The sequence below is a fragment of the Photinus pyralis genome, unplaced genomic scaffold (genome assembly GCF_008802855.1).
Source record: "Photinus pyralis isolate 1611_PpyrPB1 unplaced genomic scaffold, Ppyr1.3 Ppyr1.4_LG7, whole genome shotgun sequence".
In the NCBI taxonomy this organism is placed as follows: domain Eukaryota; kingdom Metazoa; phylum Arthropoda; class Insecta; order Coleoptera; family Lampyridae; genus Photinus; species Photinus pyralis.
Window position 1 is genome coordinate 34,695,160 of NW_022170738.1, and position 18,385 is coordinate 34,713,544.

At 35.5% G+C, this 18,385-nt stretch overlaps 2 protein-coding genes across 4 annotated transcripts in view; one reads left to right on the forward strand and one right to left on the reverse strand.

Annotated features, from left to right (window-relative positions):
- Positions 1-2,910: 2,910 nt before the first annotated feature.
- LOC116176206 lies at positions 2,911-3,855 on the reverse strand. The gene has a single exon (XM_031494685.1). It carries the CDS (start codon positions 3,853-3,855, stop codon positions 2,911-2,913), a length of 945 nt encoding a protein of 314 aa, XP_031350545.1.
- A 9,466-nt stretch (positions 3,856-13,321) lies between these two features.
- LOC116175388 overlaps positions 13,322-18,385 on the forward strand; it is a 64,270-nt gene continuing 59,206 nt past the window's right edge. For all 3 annotated transcript variants that reach the window (XM_031493476.1, XM_031493477.1, XM_031493478.1), the window contains exon 1: positions 13,322-13,551. In XM_031493476.1, coding sequence (XP_031349336.1) covers positions 13,381-13,551 — 171 coding nt within the window. In that variant the 5' untranslated portion in view covers positions 13,322-13,380. The remainder of the gene's footprint in view (positions 13,552-18,385) is intronic.

Here is an 18,385-nt window from a genome sequence, read left to right on the forward strand (position 1 = left end):
TATTTATTTATTTATTTAACCAGAAACCATACAGAATAAAAATTCCAATTACATGGCACTGGGGCTCTGAACAAATATTAGGACTAGGATCTAATTTTATTTATTATTGAATTTAGGGGATCGTGAAAAAAGTCGATATCATTAACTGAGGATAACTTATTTAAAGCGATCAAGATCTTAATACGTGGGGAAGTTGTGTTGTTAACTACAAAAATAGTATTATTTTGCCTTAGCTTAACAAATGGTACCTTAAGCTTAATTTCTTGAAGTAATTCGGAAGAGTTTAACAAATTGTGTAAAATTTTGAAGACAAAAATTGTGGAGGCAATGTACCGTCGGGTTTCTAGCCTCGTTATATTTAAGCCGAAACTACTATTTAAGTAATTAGGCTGGGTACCGTAAGAGATCAAATGTGGATAATTTTGGGTTGACCTAAAAAACATACTCGGATGAACTTTTTCTGCACTTTTTCGATCATGTCTGAGTATTTGAGAGTTTGAGGAGACCAGATACATGCAGCATACTCAAGCTTGGATCTAATAAACGCATTATATAAGGTTAGCATTGTCTGTATATTCGTGAAATTGAGTGTATGCCTGATAACGAAACCAAGAAGTTTGTAACACTCATTTGTTAGGTATTCAATGTGTAAGTTAAAGTTAAGGTTGGTATTGAAAAACACGCCCAGGTCCTTAACGGAGGTGACTCGTAGTAAGACCTTTCCATTCATCTTATAGTCAAAAAGTAAGGGATTTTTCGATGTAGTAAAAGTAAGGACTTTACACTTATTGATATTTAGTTTTAGTTTATTTTTGATACACCACTTAATTACTGAGTTAATGTCCTCTTGAATATTTAAACAGACACATGGGGATTGGACTTTATTAAAAAGTTTTAGGTCGTCCGCAAATAGTAGTGCTTTCGAGTTTTTTATCACTCGCGGTAAATCATTTATGTATAAGAGAAACAGAAAAGGACCAAGAAGTGTTCCCTGGGGAACGCCTGATGAGGGAAAAAATTCGGCTGAATTCACACCATTGAATTTCACTCTTGTTTTACGGAGAGATAAATATGATTTCAGGAATTTGACGGTCGGATTACTTACGCAATTTAAAACAAGTTTACGGAGCAAGACTTGATGGGATACTGTGTCAAATGCCTTCGCAAAATCTGTATAAACACAGTCCACCTGGGCTCTCTCATCCAAGGCTCCTGCTGAGAAATGCGTAAACTGCATTAAATTTGTAATCGTTGATCTGTTCCGCGTGAAACCGTGCTGCTGATCTGCAATTATACTGCTGAGATGGGAATAAAGTCTAGTATAGATCACTCTTTCGAAAATTTTCGCTATTGCTGGTATAATTGCAATTGGGCGATAATTCTCAACTAATTTTCGGCTTCCACTTTTGTGAATTGGTGTTATTCTGGTGCATTTCCAAGCTTCAGGGAATGTACATGTTTGCAAAGCTAAATTAAATAGATGTTGTAAGGGGGTTACCAATAAAGATGCACATCCTTTCACGATGTAGGGTGGGATTCCATCTTCGCCTATAATAGCCGACCTCGGTTTCAATTTTTTAATTGCTTCCAGTATCTCGGATTCATGTAACTGAGTCAAGTGCAATTTGGATAGCACCAGGTCCGATTCCACGTCATCTTCCGGGTCATCGTTCGTGTAGACTGACTCGAAGAAGGATGCAAAGGCGTCCGCAATGCTTCTGGCGTCCGTTAACGAGGTGTCTTTGTACTCAAAAACTCCAGGTAGTTGACTATTCTTCCTCAACGACTTGATGTAGTTCCAGAATTTATTGGAATTCTTCCGCAGATCCATTTTAATTTGATTAATGTACCTCTTATGAGCAATGTGGATCATTCTTTTGAGTTCTTTTCTGGCTTCAATGAAGTCTTCCGATGGGCCCTGTAACCGAAACTTATTTTTCTGTTTGATTTTCTTAATAATGTCTATATTAAACCAGCTAGGATACTTATTGGCACTCCTAATTGTGACTTTGGGGACACATTAATCGAAAATGTTCATTACCGTTTGATTAAAGCTAGTTACTGCATTATCTACCGATTTGAAATTCTTCAGGATAAGAGACTCCTTCCAATTGATATCGCGAAAAAGGACGTACATTTTAAGAAAATCTGCTTTTTTGAAATTGAAGTTGGTTAATTTGGTAATTTGCTTAGCTGGTCTATGGACTTTGTAGACTATTTCTAGTGCAGGATGAAGTGGATTAATTTTATCCAGTGAGTCGACAGCAGATTTAATTTCCGCGTTTAAGTTAGTTAAAATTAGGTCAAGGGTTCTATTATTGCAGTTTTTAAGTTTAACCGTATTAATGAGTTTTAAGTTGTACATCGAAGCTATATTTTTAATTACTTTGCATTTAGCACTCGCGTTTTCGAAATTATACGTGGCGTCAACAATTTGTGGTAGGTTAAAATCGCCTGCTATTAACACTTCCGATGAATGCAACATGTTTTCAATTGTTTCTAAACTTTTGGTAAAACTCACGTACTTATCAATACCAGATTTCGGTTGAAAGTAGACAACACCAATAATGTATGAAGTATTATTAATTTTAAGTTTGACCCATATTTCATTTAGATCACTTTGAAATTCCAATTTTTCAGCATTCAAATCGGTCTTGACTGCGATTAAAACTCCGCCTCCCATGGTGCACTTCATTTCTTCGTAATTACGGTCATTGCGAAAGACCGCATATTGATTGTTTAAATACTCAGCGTCATGAAAATTTTCCGTTAACCAGGTCTCAGTCAGTAGAATAATGTCGTAATTTGTAATTGCCAATTTATTTTTGAAAGATTGCGCTTTCGTTCGCATTCCACTTACGTTCTGGTAATAGATTGAGAGCGTTGATCCGTACCTATTTCCTTGCTTGATTAGTGTTGGGGATGGCCTAAAAAATCAATTCTGCTTCTTTCTTGATCGAGTCGTTTTTTGTAGACTGGGCAATCAACACTCCAGGCCGGGTGCTGTACATCCAGTTTCATTTTTAGTTTCTCAACGGCGTTGGCACAGTTACTGCATTTGATTTCCGCGTCCGAAGCTTTACAGCTCGCTAGGTCATGGGCTCCCGCACATTTGGGGCAGGTAGTAGTTTTGCTACAGTCAGTTGCCTTATGTCCGAACCCATTGCATTTGTAGCATCTTCTAGTTGTCACAGCATCATAAATTCTGCAACGGTCCCATCCTATGTTAAGCTTTTGTTCACTTAGAATTTTCCGGTAACTATTACCGTCAACCTCAGCGTAAGCCAAATACCTGTTAGGATTTCTTTTATCTTCCGTTATGTGTACGACGTTTATGTACGCGGCTTCGTCGAGGAATTGATTCTGCGCGAGAATCATTTCCTTCATTTGGGTACTCCCGATCTTGTCATTGAGGCCTACGATTTTAATCTTCGGCATCTTCGGTTTTGGTAAGGAAAGAATGTAGTCGGATCCCAGTTTCGTTTCGGCTTCCTCCTTAAGTTTGGCTGCAGCTTCTTTATTTTTACATTCAACAACAATGGTTCCTCTACGTAGAGTTTTCATTCCAGTAACTTCTCGGATAATTGGATCGATATTTTCTTTGAGGGTGGTGAAGGTTTGCTTGGAGGGTTGGTTCGCGTCCTTGGGCTTAACAATGATAACTGGGTCATAGGTTTTCTGTTTCAACTTGTCCGCATAAGTAAGCTTCACTTCAGATTGAGTTTGGAGAACTTGCGCTAGATCCTTGCTGATGCTGACATTTTGGGTATTTACCTGGTCTAAAGTATCCTTTAATAGCTTCTCGTGGTTCATCAGTTTCTCGTGCTGACTTTCCATAACTCTATCACAGTTCATCGTCACTTTGTTGATGTTAGTCAAGATATTCCTGAGGCTGTGTGATTCGTGGATAGCGCAGGGGTCACAGAACCAATTAAAGTTCTTTTTTGAGTTAATAAATTTAACTTCATCGTCACTGACTTTAACGCACTTCGTGTGAAAGTAAGTTTGGCACCAACTAGCACAAAGAATAACTTTATCTGTACGATTAAGATCCACCCGACAAACACCACAGATTGCAGTTGGCATTGCGGCGGCAAGTATGGGTGGTACTCACCCTCACGATTTGGTTTATATTAACAAATTAGTTCTATTCTTAATTGACACTTATAATCGCGATCGACCACTCGTTACGACGGCGCGCACTCGAATTTATTAAAGAACCTTTTTAGTAGGTGGTCTGTAGCAATTAAGATAAAGATTTGATAGTGACAAAGCCGTAGAGATAGACGGACGGACAGACAATAGCGCATTTTTTATTTTCGTGGAAATGCGTTAAAAATAATGTTACTGATTTATGGGCATAGACAAAAGTTTGAGAGTTGGAAACCTAGAAAATGTAACGCAGTATACTGGGTGTAGTATAAGAGACCTCTTGAATCAGAATTATTTTACCATAAAAGATACAGAAAAATAGTATTAATCAGCAGTGGGGTAACAAACTTACGTTTTTTTTAATGGAATCCATGCCCTATTTTATTGTAGGTTTAGAAAGTAGTCTGAAAAGTACTTATTTTTTTATGTAACATATTATATTATACCCGTAATTTTAACTATTTCGCTGTTATACCTTTCTTTCTCAAAATTTTACCATACTAAGACCTCTTTTACTTTCATCACACAATTTTTGTGCGTTGTTTATCGAAAGACTAATTATAGCTGTGGATAGTCACCGATACAAACAAAAAATTTTCTTTGTATTTTCGACCAGCTTTTTGAAAGAAAAGAACTAATACAAAAATTACTGTTCCCTTTTGAAGTAGGAAGGTAAGGATATTTTATATTATATTGCACAGAAAACCGCAAAACTTGGACCATTTAACCTAATCCCTATCTTCGGTAGCGCCGATGCAATAGAATGTTATAACCGATTACATTATTTCTTGACCAGTTTTGATGGGAAACTGGCCAAGATGCGGGAAGTAATAACCTAGGAAATACATTCACTCGAAAGCGAAACTATTCCAAAATGCTCCCCATATTAGTCACCAGGCAATCAAAATGTCTCGAAGTCTAGTTCGAAATAAATTGAAAATGTGATTATTAATATCTGAACTTCAATCTGGAATCCCTTACACTGTTTACCAATTTTATTGAAGAAACACTCGCTATTCTTGGTAAACAAAATGGGTAGTTGATATTACATCCTCGGCAATGATTTGGGCCAGCTATTTACCGTTGCTATTACGAACATAGTTTATTTTATAAAGTATGTGTTAACCAGAAATATGGATGTGTATAATCGTTCATTTATGTATAATCAAACATGCATTCTTGCCTAATGAAACCATAAAATCAATTTTGAACAAGCGTTAATTTAATCAGCTACACATAAACTAGAAATTAGTTCAACGCCAAGAGCTCTTCGGATTAACTGTCCCAAAAGTTTTTTCCCATACAAAAAACTAAATTAGGTATCTGAAGATTGTTTGCATAATGATGGCGATTTTGGGCCAGTTTTAACGCTGACATCGCCCGTGGTGTCAACTGTCAAGTGTGTTCTTCGATGTCGAAAGATAAACACGTCTAGCTAGGTCAGGTAGGCAAATTTTTTAATTAGCTTACAACGTTTTTCGCTTTAGATGTGTACAAGTTTCGTAGATCACAAGCGATAAATCAAAACGTTTTCACAAGCTACAAATGAGTCACTATTACGTAAATTGGACGTGTCGATATACTTTGGTATGGAAGTTTAGTATGATTTATATTCAATTTTTTGTTCCCTTCTTCTTCTCAATCACCTTGCTTTTAATTGTATGTTATCATGGTTGTTAATTAATCTTGTTTAGTATGATTAATTTTGCAAATTTGCTTTGTTAAAATAGCAAGTCACCGTGAGGCAATTGTGTTGGGTACAGTAGCCCCAGAAGTTGATCTAATGTGCTGCCATCACGGGTACTCGGGCCGGTTTTTTCCTTTTAAGATTCTCACGAAATTTTTTTTTCCTACTCTAACTTTTTAATGTTCCACAAAGCTTCTGCATGACCGTGTATCTTTGTTTTAGAATATCCGAATGTAGGTATTCACTGTCAAATGAATAGATAAACTTCAAGTTCGTAGGGTATGTTTTAGGAGTTAAAGTAAATTTGGTGTTACGTAACACCAATTGTAAAAGTATACAGGTTTCTTAAATTGTTGTTGGAAAAGTAACTTGTATATTTCAATAACCAACAAAACTATAGTGGCATGGTTTCCTAGAGGAGTTCTAAAACCATTTTTATTTATTGGGAGACCTGTACCTCGCTCATTATTGACGTGTGAATAATTTCAAATCCTTGAATAATTTACGTACCGTCCGCATAAGCAATTTCGCGAATCTCCAAAAGCAGTTTAAAAGACAACCTCCCCGATAAACTAGTTTATTATTCTTCTTCGCAGAATCAACACGAATTTTCTTTAAACTGATTTAGCTTCGATTTGTAGCCCGACGTTTTTTAGACCACCTTTACGCTCGAGTTGCTGTCTTCTTGCTTTTTTCCTTAACCAAACGCCGCGCCGGCAGAAAATACGAAACGGAACCAACGAAACTCATTGGTTCCCACCTAAACTAGAAACCCCCTTTTGCCTAAACCAGCCAATCAAAATCTACCATCCCTACATGGAAACTTTATCGGCCAGGAAAACCAAAACGGAACGTACGCAGTGGGACGAATCGCGCAGTGATTCGATATCAAAGCCCCCTTGGCGGTCCCCATTACCGAATAAACATTACGTATCTCACACGTTTTGATCTATACTTCATTCATTATAAGAAGGTAGTAGATGGCGCTATGTTTAAAGATAAACACACACACGAAAAATATAAAACGGCATCCGCCAAATTATTGTAAAGAAGAAATATCCAGTACTGCGAACAGAAATAAATCTTTGACATTAACAGCTAATGACACTTCGGCAGTTTAGTTGGCAACATAAACTACCAGCTTACACAATTTGTCACTCGTTTTACAGTATAGTTTTGAACTTGCCCGTTCTCCAATGTCATTTTGTTCATTGGACCCCCGTTACCCGTTACCGAAAAAAAAAGAATTTTGACAAACAAAATGAAGGTTATTTTTTTCAGCAATTTTGTGTTGAGTCTAAGTACTATATTCTGTGCTCTTCTTGTCTTCGTCATTTTTAAGCCAATTTAGTTGGCGGCGTAGTCGAACTGCAGGAGAAACATGTTTAACCCTTTTAATCCTACTTATCATTGCACTTCAAAAATAAAAATACTGACCACCTTTTTCCAAGTTTAAAATATGAGATAGTCAAACAGACAGAATTTCAAAAACCGCTTAGCCGGCCAGGGGGGGTTTCTCGAATTAATTCGATTTTTTGTTATAATCTATAATTGTGTGATTTCTAAACTGACTGATGGTGTTTGTTTTAATATAAACTAATTCGTTTGTTGTACCTCAAAAACAATAACAAACAAAGTTGTAGGCCATAAAAACAGTCTGAGCATCGCAGTGATTGTAAATGGTACTATATTAAATTGGACAAGTAAGCTCCCTTACCGTCGGACACCAGGCTCAGGTCTATAGGGCCTACTGAGAAAAGGCCCTGATTTTACCAAAAAGATAATATTATTAACCAATAAATTTGATTAACATGACGTCCAGACACATTAACGCAAAGGCTCAATGTCCGCGAATAAAGTTTCATATATTTTCGCCAAGATATGTTAAAATCACTATACAAGGGGCACATTTAAAACGAGCTACCTCTAATAACTAGACAATGAAATGATATGGTGATATAGTCATGAGGTTTTTACTCAAATATCCCCATCGAGAGGGACATTGTCGACGGTAACTCTAATTTATTTCCCTCTCCTCATTTCATCTCCTCCACATCTATCTTTGGTCCCTTGTTGACAAATCGCATAAAAGCTCTTAATAACCCCTGACCCCTAATAAAATGACATTCGGGTTTACCTTTTTAAAGATATATGTGCAAAACTGTAATTACCTTAATTCACATTACAGTTGACATGGCGCCTAAGAAAATACTTTTACATTTCAAAAAGTTTTTTTAAAAATGGCGAAGATGTTTTGGTGAAATTTTGATATGTTTAGTCTCCTTGTTTGAGCTAGGTGGCTATTTCGACCACCATTTTTTGGACATGTCAAAATTTCATCAAATGTCGACGGTCATCATTTTAAGCAACCTTTAAAGAATAACCCTTTGCCGTCGGTATGTATAGTGTATAGAGGGTGTAGCACCTAAGACCCTTCCTTTAACATAAAAGATACCGAAAAAGTCTTAGAGCAAAATTGTACATATTTCTAAAATATTTTTGATCACAAAGAGCGTGCTGTATTCCAGTGGCGTATCAAACTTTCGTTTTTTTAACATCCCATATTTACTGATTTGGAACGTACTTGAAAAATACTTATTTTTTAGGTAACATGCTACACCCCTAATTATAACGATTTCGCTGTTATAACCTTTTTTCGTCCAAATTGGACAGTTTTTCGAAATTTTTTTGAAAGAAACTAAATCGCGCAGGCGGATAATTTTTGAATTCAGACACAGGTTAAAACCTCTTCACATAATTTTTTTAGGTACTTTATAAAAAAAATTAAATTTTTGATTGACCTTCGCCAAATGTCATATTTTCAAAAATTTCAAATGACACCCCTAAACAAATTATACCTCTGGGTAGCCAAAATTACAAATTTTCCACCGATATAAAGAAAACCACTCATTCCATAAGAAAATTTGAGAGAAAAATCAAGTCGGAACGCCAATTTGTAAAAAAACAACCTTATTTCCCGAATCCAAGTGTGCCATGATGAAACAAAAGAGGATAAATTCTCAAAATTAATAGTAAAGTGTCGGCAGTGTATGATTATTTTGTAATCAATATATCTTTATCTTAGGAGCTAATTTTTTTGCTATTTGGTTCGTTAAGGAAGGCATTTTTTCTGTGTCCCTTACAAAGATAGTTATAACAATACATCTATTTTTTCGCTTTTCATAATTTTGATTATCCAAAACTTAAGCGTGAAACTTGCTCTACTTTAGCAATAATTTTGGATCAAAGAAACCCAAAATTTGAACGAGGAAACTGTTAAATGCATCGATAAAGAAAAATAAAATTGACAGTGGGAAACTACGCTTAACCCTTTGGGTTATTGTGTTTTCGAAAAAAAAATAGATTGCGCGTGCGCAGACTTATGTTTCTTCTTTTTTCTCAAAATTTAAGAGAAAGTGCTTCCTACAGAAATAAATCAAATTTACATAGACTGCGCATACGCATCCACCGACTAACATTGTTTATTTGTGACCCAATCACGTGTCAAAACATGGAAATGCACATGCGCAGCCATAAGCCTATTGGTAAACCACTTTTTTTTTAAATTTCAAACGAAGGTACTCCATATAAAGTCAAAATTTTAACGGAAGAAATAAATTGATCATACATATCCAAAAATTTATTCCGCATGCACTAAATCAATTATGCGGTGATTTGTGTTTCTTGTAAGTAAGCCCCTCATACTCTGTCCAGTTTCATTAAGAATTTTCGTATGAGTTTGTAGTTCGAAAAAAGTTTTAAAAAAATATTCTAAACCTACAATAACCTAACGTCAAAAGCTGCTTGGTGTTGCATTCCAGCGATGTGGGTACGGTCGGCGTAGTGTCCCTAGTCGACGATGTCGGCCATCAAAAAATTGTGTCGGCGTTGTGGGCATTCGGCGAAGTGTCACGGCCCCAACTGAAAGCCCATTGATAATGTATAAATTAATTTTATAAGTTGGAGGGGAGAGGAGGTCAGAAATGGTCTATCCTGAGCTCTAGCATGAGTTCTTGTCTCGATCGTGGAAATGTGTACCATGAAGCAAGTTGTAAAATATAAAAGAAGAATAGAAAATAATCCGTAAAGGTGTTTGACACACTCCCCTGTACCACGAATCTCTCCGACAGTGGACCATGTATTCGTGAATTTCTTTTCGAAAAATTGTAAATTTTATGGGACCTACTAATTTAGGAAATTCCACTGCAAGTCCTCATCGCTGCAAAGGAAAAAACTTTAATTAAGATCATCAAAGTGCAATAACATAAGTTTTTGAAGAGAGCACACCCAAGCGTGAAATGGTATTAGAATTTTTTAGGACATTTTATTATATCATAATGACTTAATGAGCAAAAAGCCACCATAAATCCTTATTTTTTATAGTCATCATCTCGTTAATCGGAACATATTACGCTTACATCCAATTTTATCCTAAAATTTATTACTGGAACGTGCAACCATGTAACTGGTTAGTAATTGATCTTCCTTCTCAAGCTCTGTTTATTTACTAATTTATGTCTTTAGTTTATTCGCTTTATCGTACCTAATTATACGATTAATCACAGGCGCAGAGGGAAATATCTGTTGGAGATTATTACACCTTCGGGATTATGCACGTTTTCTTGAAATTTTATTGGTATTACCATTGCCGATACCATTTTAATACGAGTACTATTTTGCAGCAACTGTTAACTCTCACTTTAGGTGATCAGTGCGTCAAAAAACTGCAATACTAATCGACCTTAAATTACCCACTGCAGGTGCCGAAGGTTACGAAGAAAAAGTGACCATCACAATAAGTATCGGTTAGGTAATGTATGTCTAAAAACTGTGCCTTTTTAAAAACCAAGCAATTATTCATTTTAATTACCATTTAGGCGACCTTTATATGCAAATGGCCATTACTTTGTAATACAAAAATATGCCTTAAAGAAATTGTGTTGTGCTAGAAGATGTACAAAGCAGATTAGGATAAAGGAAGAAATAATTTGCGAATAAATAGAAGTGGATAGGAATCGGTTATTCAACTATAATGTACTATAGCGTAAAGGCACTATTTTATTAGAAATCGATAACCGTTTTATGACACGTCTTGATTGTGCCGTTAATATTATTATAGCTTTTTACTTTCAGTACCATCAAAACGTATGGTCTATTTAAAAGTAGTCAAGCTAGAATTGCATTTTTTTTATTAATTTTAAAATCATAATTCAGGTTTACCAATTCCAACGGCCCTGCCGGTGCCTCCATGAGTTGTAATTGACCGTTGGCGAGATGGAATGGAAACATAACCTAACAGGAAATCCTTATGCGTCTATTTTACAGACGAAGGGAATTAGAAAAGTACTTATTATATATTAAGAACTGAAGAATTTCTGAAAATCAGATTTGCAGGATATTTGGGTCCAAAGAATACGGGAACAAAAATCTCTCAATGGTCTCCCAGAAATTATATTTAACGTATCAAAAGAATTTTAATCAACCCCTTCTTCCGAAGTAGGTACCCCAGAAGATTTCGTATCTTTGTTATCTTCTATCATCTTTTCCTATCTCGATGCTCCGCTGCTAAGGCTTGGCAAACTTCGCTTTTCCTCGTTGCTCTAATAGCCGGCCTCCTGGCCTTCACACATTCGCCTAACGGCTCGCTAGTCAACTTCTCCTATCGCCAGTAAAAACTCACTTACCTGGCTAATAATGTAAAATACTATTACTAAATAAATCAATTTTTTAAACCATCAGCTATGACACACGTCTTTTTCTTGCGAGCGAACAAACTCGTGTTCTCTTTCCGCGCATCATTTACTCCAGTCGAACGACATATTTTATCTCACATTCCATGATAAAAATAACTGTGATAAATTAACACATTAGTTAATTAATTAATTGTTTATATACACAAACAAATTAAGAGTAAAAAAAAGTAATTACTTTGAATTGACAAAACTTAGCCCGTTTCACGTTGTTAATAGTCATATCCTCCACTCAGAAAAGAATAATACTTTCTTAGGTATACTTTACGCTTCAAATGCGTTCAGTCAGGCCACTGATACTTCTTAAGTGTCACATTTATATTTACATTCGATGTTGAGTAGACCGACCCATAAAATGTCAGTCTAACTATATGACTGCGCTTTTTGTCTGTTTTTCTAGTGCTTTTTGGCATTAAACAATCAAAAGAAAACGTCAGGATCAAATTGCTCGATCGACACGACTCATGACTCACCTGGGTTTGTCCCCAATTCCAAACACTTCGAACCGCTGTTCCCTCTTACCTTACATTTATCAGATAAATTAAACGGAAACACATAAAACCTACCCTTATTACTGATAGGCGAATTCTCTGCTTTGCCTGCATAGCCAGTTCTTCCAAACGTGTCTTAACGTTTTCTTCATCCATTGCAACCTTTCATAATTGTTAATCAAACTATAGCTGTAATATGCATAATATCAATCACTTAGTAATGTCCTGTCACTGGCACTAAATGCTACACAGAAGCAAGATATAAATTTTAATTAAAATTCAGGGCAGTTTTTAATGTTACTTTCTCCCCATTTACTTATTAACTTTTTTGTTTCACAGATAATAGCTGCTTCAATGCCAAATCCTAATGCATTACTTTGTAGAACCTACTATTATAGGTGGATACCTTCATCAAATTACAATACTTACCTTCCAAAAAATGACGTAAAATATGCAATATGATTAAGTACCTTTATAATGCAAAACGATAAATTGCAGAAACAATGCAATGTGATTTAATAGATGAACTCATATTTATTGAAACATCCCAATTGATTTTTGAGTATACATAGAATGATTCATTCACTCCAGACCTAGCAATTATTTGCAGATCACTTTCAAATTATAAAACGAGTTTTTATTAGACACAATTAATAACATTGACCTAAGAAATATTCGTGTATCTACCATTTTCACAATGGATATGACAATTTAGTTTCAGGGATTATAAATACATAATTAATATCTTACAAAGGATCATAAGGTTTAAATGCTCACTCATGCACGAAAATGAAACTAATATTAATTTTGCAAGTCACACAATCTAGGCAGAAACCGGAAAGTTGCTTTTCAAACTCAACTTACATATCATTATTCAATGCCATTACAAATTACTCAATAATCGTTCGAGATCAATTTGGGGGTTTTGTCTCGCGTCGAGATGATACAATATGGAAATTGGCACGGGCGGCATTATGAAATTGTAGTAAGTAATATGGGGGTATTGTTAATCTTAACGCCTATATCCTATTGTTATAGGTAACAGAAAAATTAATATAAACTGATTGTATTATAGAAAGTTGTCGTGTCGTATATAGGTTACAACTCTGTTAAGGATTGTCGTAACGAACAATCGTGCTTACTTACATACATTCAACCTCTTTTTTTTGTTATTGTATGAATTACTATAATTTCTCTATTGATTTACTTCCTTGACATTCTAATTTCCACTTCTGTTTCAGACAAATGTCAATACCAAGCGTTGATAAAGGATTTTAATAAAGGAACATAACGTGCGAGTATGGAAGTTGTGGCAGCAACCCCAAACGGTACCGGGGTACCGCCCTTTCACAATCATGACGTGCACGAATGGTCAAGGATTGATAGTCTCACCGGAGTTCTTGAAAGAGCACGACTCGAGACTGACCATTGGACTGCAAGAACAAGTCATTCCTCGCATAATTACGGAAAGGTTTGTAATGCTTACTTTATTACTATATGTGCTCCGTATCGTGACTGATCTTATTTTTTCAAATACACTTTAAACAAAATGAAACCACCCACATTGTTACCTGCTTCAGATTTGACACAATTATGGGAAGCAAAAAAAAATTCCTCCTCTAAATTCCACCTACATTTTTACCTGTGAAGGGATCTCTACTAATAAATGATTCTCAGGGCTAAGACACCATAGATAAATAGAAGAAACGACTGACACATATATCCCTTTATTTACACGCTACTAATTTAGCAACATACGTAGCAAGAAAAGCTTCTGATTACAAAGTTTACCATTCAGGAACGATCAAAGCTCATACTTACGGTTCATCGCTAATCAGTCTTCACTCTTCCTTACGCAGGCCAGTACTTCTAAGTTTACCTCCATGAAACTCATTACTAGAGTAATCCTATAACACAAAAAGAATTACAAAAGAACGAAAATAAATTGAAAATCTACACCTGATACCGGGGTTATGCTTTAACGAGACCTTGCTTGTTAAAGTGGATGAAAAAAGTTAAATTTTAAATGTAAGATTGTTGAAAATGTGCACCTACTATATGTAATTCTCTCTTCTTCTTCTTGGAGTCTACAGTCTTAAGATTGGTTAGACGCAGTCCTCCGCCCTTTCTCTGTACGGTTTTCCACATTTCCCTATCACCCTGTACTAGCTCTAACACTGCTTCGCCATGTAGCTAATCCTTCTATAGCACCACATTTCGAATGCTTCTATCCTACTTTTGTCTTCCCTGTCTATCATCCAGGTTTAACAGCCGTATAGACTATAGAGGCACACTCCATATGTACGTTTTTAGCAGCCTTTTCCTAGTTCTTAGTAGATCCCGGTTTTGCTCAAATGGTTTTTTAGCCTGCGCTATCGTAGATTTTATAACTTCCTTACTACGATATCTTGTGTAATCTTACTACCTAAATAACAAAATACCTTTGCATGTCTTTCCCTATTCGGATCCTGTTTCCTATCGTATCTTTTCGCGCATTTCAGCACTGTTGTGTTTCCTTGTTGATTTTCATACTGTAGTCTCTAGAATCTGGATAGTACGAGTATTATAGTTTATGGATCCCTCTCCCTTTCCGCTAGAATTACAATGGCATCCGCGTAATTGGTGAAACCCAAAATATAACCTCTCAAACTCGGAGAAACCCGTCCAAACTAATTCGGGGATGCACAAAACTAATTCAGTCGGGAGAATAATTATAATTCGAAATTGCAATTAGAACCTCATAGATACCATCCCTTCAGTCTGTTTACTGCTTTACTGCCGAACTAAAGCGTGCTTGTAATGACATTTAAAATTTAAGTATGCCAGCGAATTTCAAACAATTAATGCAGTGACTGCGAACCAAGAATAATTAATATGTACTTACGAAAATAAGGTCTTACGCGGTTTCCGTTTCATTTACAACTGTGCATATTTTGTGGCATTGTAATAAACATTTCATATAAATTGAAATAGGCTTTCCTATATTCTTTATATTCCTATTTTCTTTATTTAAAGAAATGGAAATTTTTATCCTGGCTAGCTTTTAATGACTATTCAATTCATCTAACATTTGTCACATTTCGACCAGTGAAATGTCGAGATTTCAAATTATTGAGCCAATGGGAACGAATTATAGTGATAATTTCACGTGTGGTATTTCAGCGACAATTCAACTCATGTATAAAAAATCGCATAAGCCGCAGTGAAATTGTCACTTTGACAGCGGCAAAAGTTACCTGCAACTTTTCCAGCGACAAATGCACTAGTGGTTTTTTCACTTATTCATTTTCGAACCAATTATCGCATTATCCTTTCCCATATGACTAGTTTGACGTCTGTCAGTAATTGATTAGTTATGTGAATTTCTTGTTCGTTAAATTGTCCTGCCGAATTACACTCGAGGTTTGTATTTAAACCGAGTAAATTTGTGTTGTTGCAATTCAAATCTGTTGCCTTTTAGCAATTGAACTCGAAAAACTGTCAACCTAAAAATGCTCCACCTGCGGTGTCGCATTTTTATTAGTTGACAGTTTTTCTCGTCTAATTGCTAGGCAACAGATTTTCATTACCTAAACAACCCAAATTTACTCGGTAAAATACAACCTCTTGTGCAATTATAAGTGATAATTTCACGTGTGGTATTTCAGCGACAATTCAATGCGATTATTCAATGACATTTGTCAAACTTCCACCAGTGAAATGTCGCGAAATTTTGTCGTATTAACCGGAACATTCTTCTTAGTTTGTTAATCAATTTCGACAACCGACATCACCACATCTTTTAATTGAATCACTCATAACGAATTAGCTTGGAGCACAAAAGTTCGAATAGAATCAATAGCAAAATGAAAAGCAACTTCCATAATTTATTTTGACGTTTATTGTTGTCATGGAAATACATTCGCGTGGGTAATTATGCTTAATTTTTCTTTTGATTCATTGAATAGTCCTCCGAATACCATTCGTAGTCGAAGTATTTGTAGATTATTTTTGAGCTGCTGCTCCACTCATGCTAGTTACGCTTTTTAATACCACTCGCGCAAGCGCTCGTGGTATTAATCAGCGTAACTAGCATTCGTGACAGCACCTCAAAAATATTCGACAATACTTCGACTACTTATGGTATTATATATGAAAATCGCACGACACTCTCCAACAACCAATCAAAAACTTTATTCGAGCATTATTACCATGGCAACGGAAAGATTTTCGCGGAAATTTTTTCTAGCTGCTAAACCTACCTAAAATTAATAAGTGGAAATTTTTTGACGTTTAGGGATTAAATGTCAAGATACGTTTTGTGAAACGAAACGAATCAGTATTAACCGGTAGGAGTATTTTCGTCCCATGTCTCATCATTCTGGATAATTCTTCTTTAATAAGAGCTGTTGAACTCATTTTTCTTTTAGCAGGATCGGCTTGTAACTTCCGGTGGCATGCGTCTCGCGCGAAACTAGCTCCACTGGACTCCAAATCAGTAAAGGGGTCAAATTTGATGTTGAAGTCTTTGTAATACTTTTCTTGCAATTGTTTAGCTGATGAATTCCACACAACTTTCACCACGCCTTCCTTATAAGATTCACCATTCTTCTTGCTCATGTTGAAGTCCCAATCTTTCAATATTTCACCCAATTCCTCCTTCTCCTTCTCATCCAGCTTGTACTTTTCTTCGCAAAAGCTCGAAAACTAGCTCCATACCGAGCATTTATTCCGCTTCGTATTGGCCGGAGTGGTATGGTCTATTGCTTCGTCTATCTTTTGAAAAGATTCAGTACCAAAACGTGACATCTCTGAATTTTTCTGATTTAACTACTTTGTTTATACACAGGTTTCCATGGATTTTGTCCAACATCAACTTGATAATTTAAAACACAAAATAAAATTTGAATCAATATAGAGTTTTGTTGTGGTGTCGTTGCGATTTTCTTACCGAATCTACACTCGTGCATTGATTCTGCACTCAAAAACATTTCCGGAAAGAATCAATGCACTTGTGAGATTACTAGTGAAAAGATGTAGAACTTCTTCTTTTTCCTGAAAAATGTTCTTCAAATTTTTATAGTTAATTGAAAAGTTTGCCAAATTGCCGTAACGTTTTGAAAACATTCATTAAAAAACAATTACGATGCTCTCTCTCTCTCTCCCCAAATCACATTTCCTTTTTACAAATTTAATTATACTGCGAAAGAAAACTTGAACAAACTATTTGGAATGAAATATTCTTAGTTTACAACAAAATACAGAATGATAATCATTCTTAGGAACAATTTATTTTATACATAAACAATCTGATCACATGGATTTGGATAATTTTTTCTATTGAGCATCGACTACTTCATTTCCAAATGACAAATCTATCCTTCATTACAATTATCCAAATTTCATGCGTTCAAAATAGTAAAAACATGCAATAAAATTAAGTTTCCTCAATTTTTCTCGGACCTTGACGTTAATGTTACAATCATCGGGCTGGAAACATCCTCTTACATTGACAATAGGATGAAAAAGACGCAACTGCCATCAAATACTGTTTTTCTTTTACTTCATCACCAGGAATGTTGACATCAAAATGATATTCATCGTACAATGATTTTAGCGGTTTATTTCACAAGCAAATCAAAATTTATTTGATAGTATAGCGTCATATTAACTTCCTTTTTATAATTGTTGTTTTACTTTACAAAAAAAGGGTTAATTGGTCAAATTGGTCTATTAAAAGAAAACACTTTCTTCAAACTGAACGAGAAGTTCAAACGCTCTTGTTTATCTAATGCTCGGTAATTTAATATGAAAATATTGTCTGTCACTACAACAGGTGCACAATTATTACGACTTCTTGTTAAGAAAAAAACGTCCTTGAGCTATAGGCACATAAAGGTTCTTTTCGAATTAAATCGATTTCCCCGTTTCCCCTTCGTTCAAGAAGAGATGGTCTCGGATTATTTATTATTACATGACTTTCCTATTATTTTATTTTTGCCTTGATTTTTGAGTGGGGTGGGTTTCAGCCTAGGTTGCTCTACCAATCCAACCCACTATACATTTATAAATATCCATGCTTTTTTATAGGGTACCTCCGTAACTGTCGTGTGCTCCTTATAAGTCAAACTTAAATGGTAAAATCAAATTTTGATAACATTCACGAAATATTCAAGAGATACGAGGGAAAATCAAAAAATTGTCAATATCAGAATCATCCCATATTCGCTTAGTTAAAAGAGATACAGAAAAATGTTCATTACAAAGTTTCTATGTAATGATTGTTGAATAGTCTGCCGTTTTCAAAAGTATACGTGATCGGACAT

Excerpts from the sequence above, each read along its gene's own strand:
- LOC116176206 (XM_031494685.1), bottom strand. The coding sequence starts at position 3,855 with ATGAACTGTGATAGAGTTATGGAAAGTCAGCACGAGAAACTGATGAAC.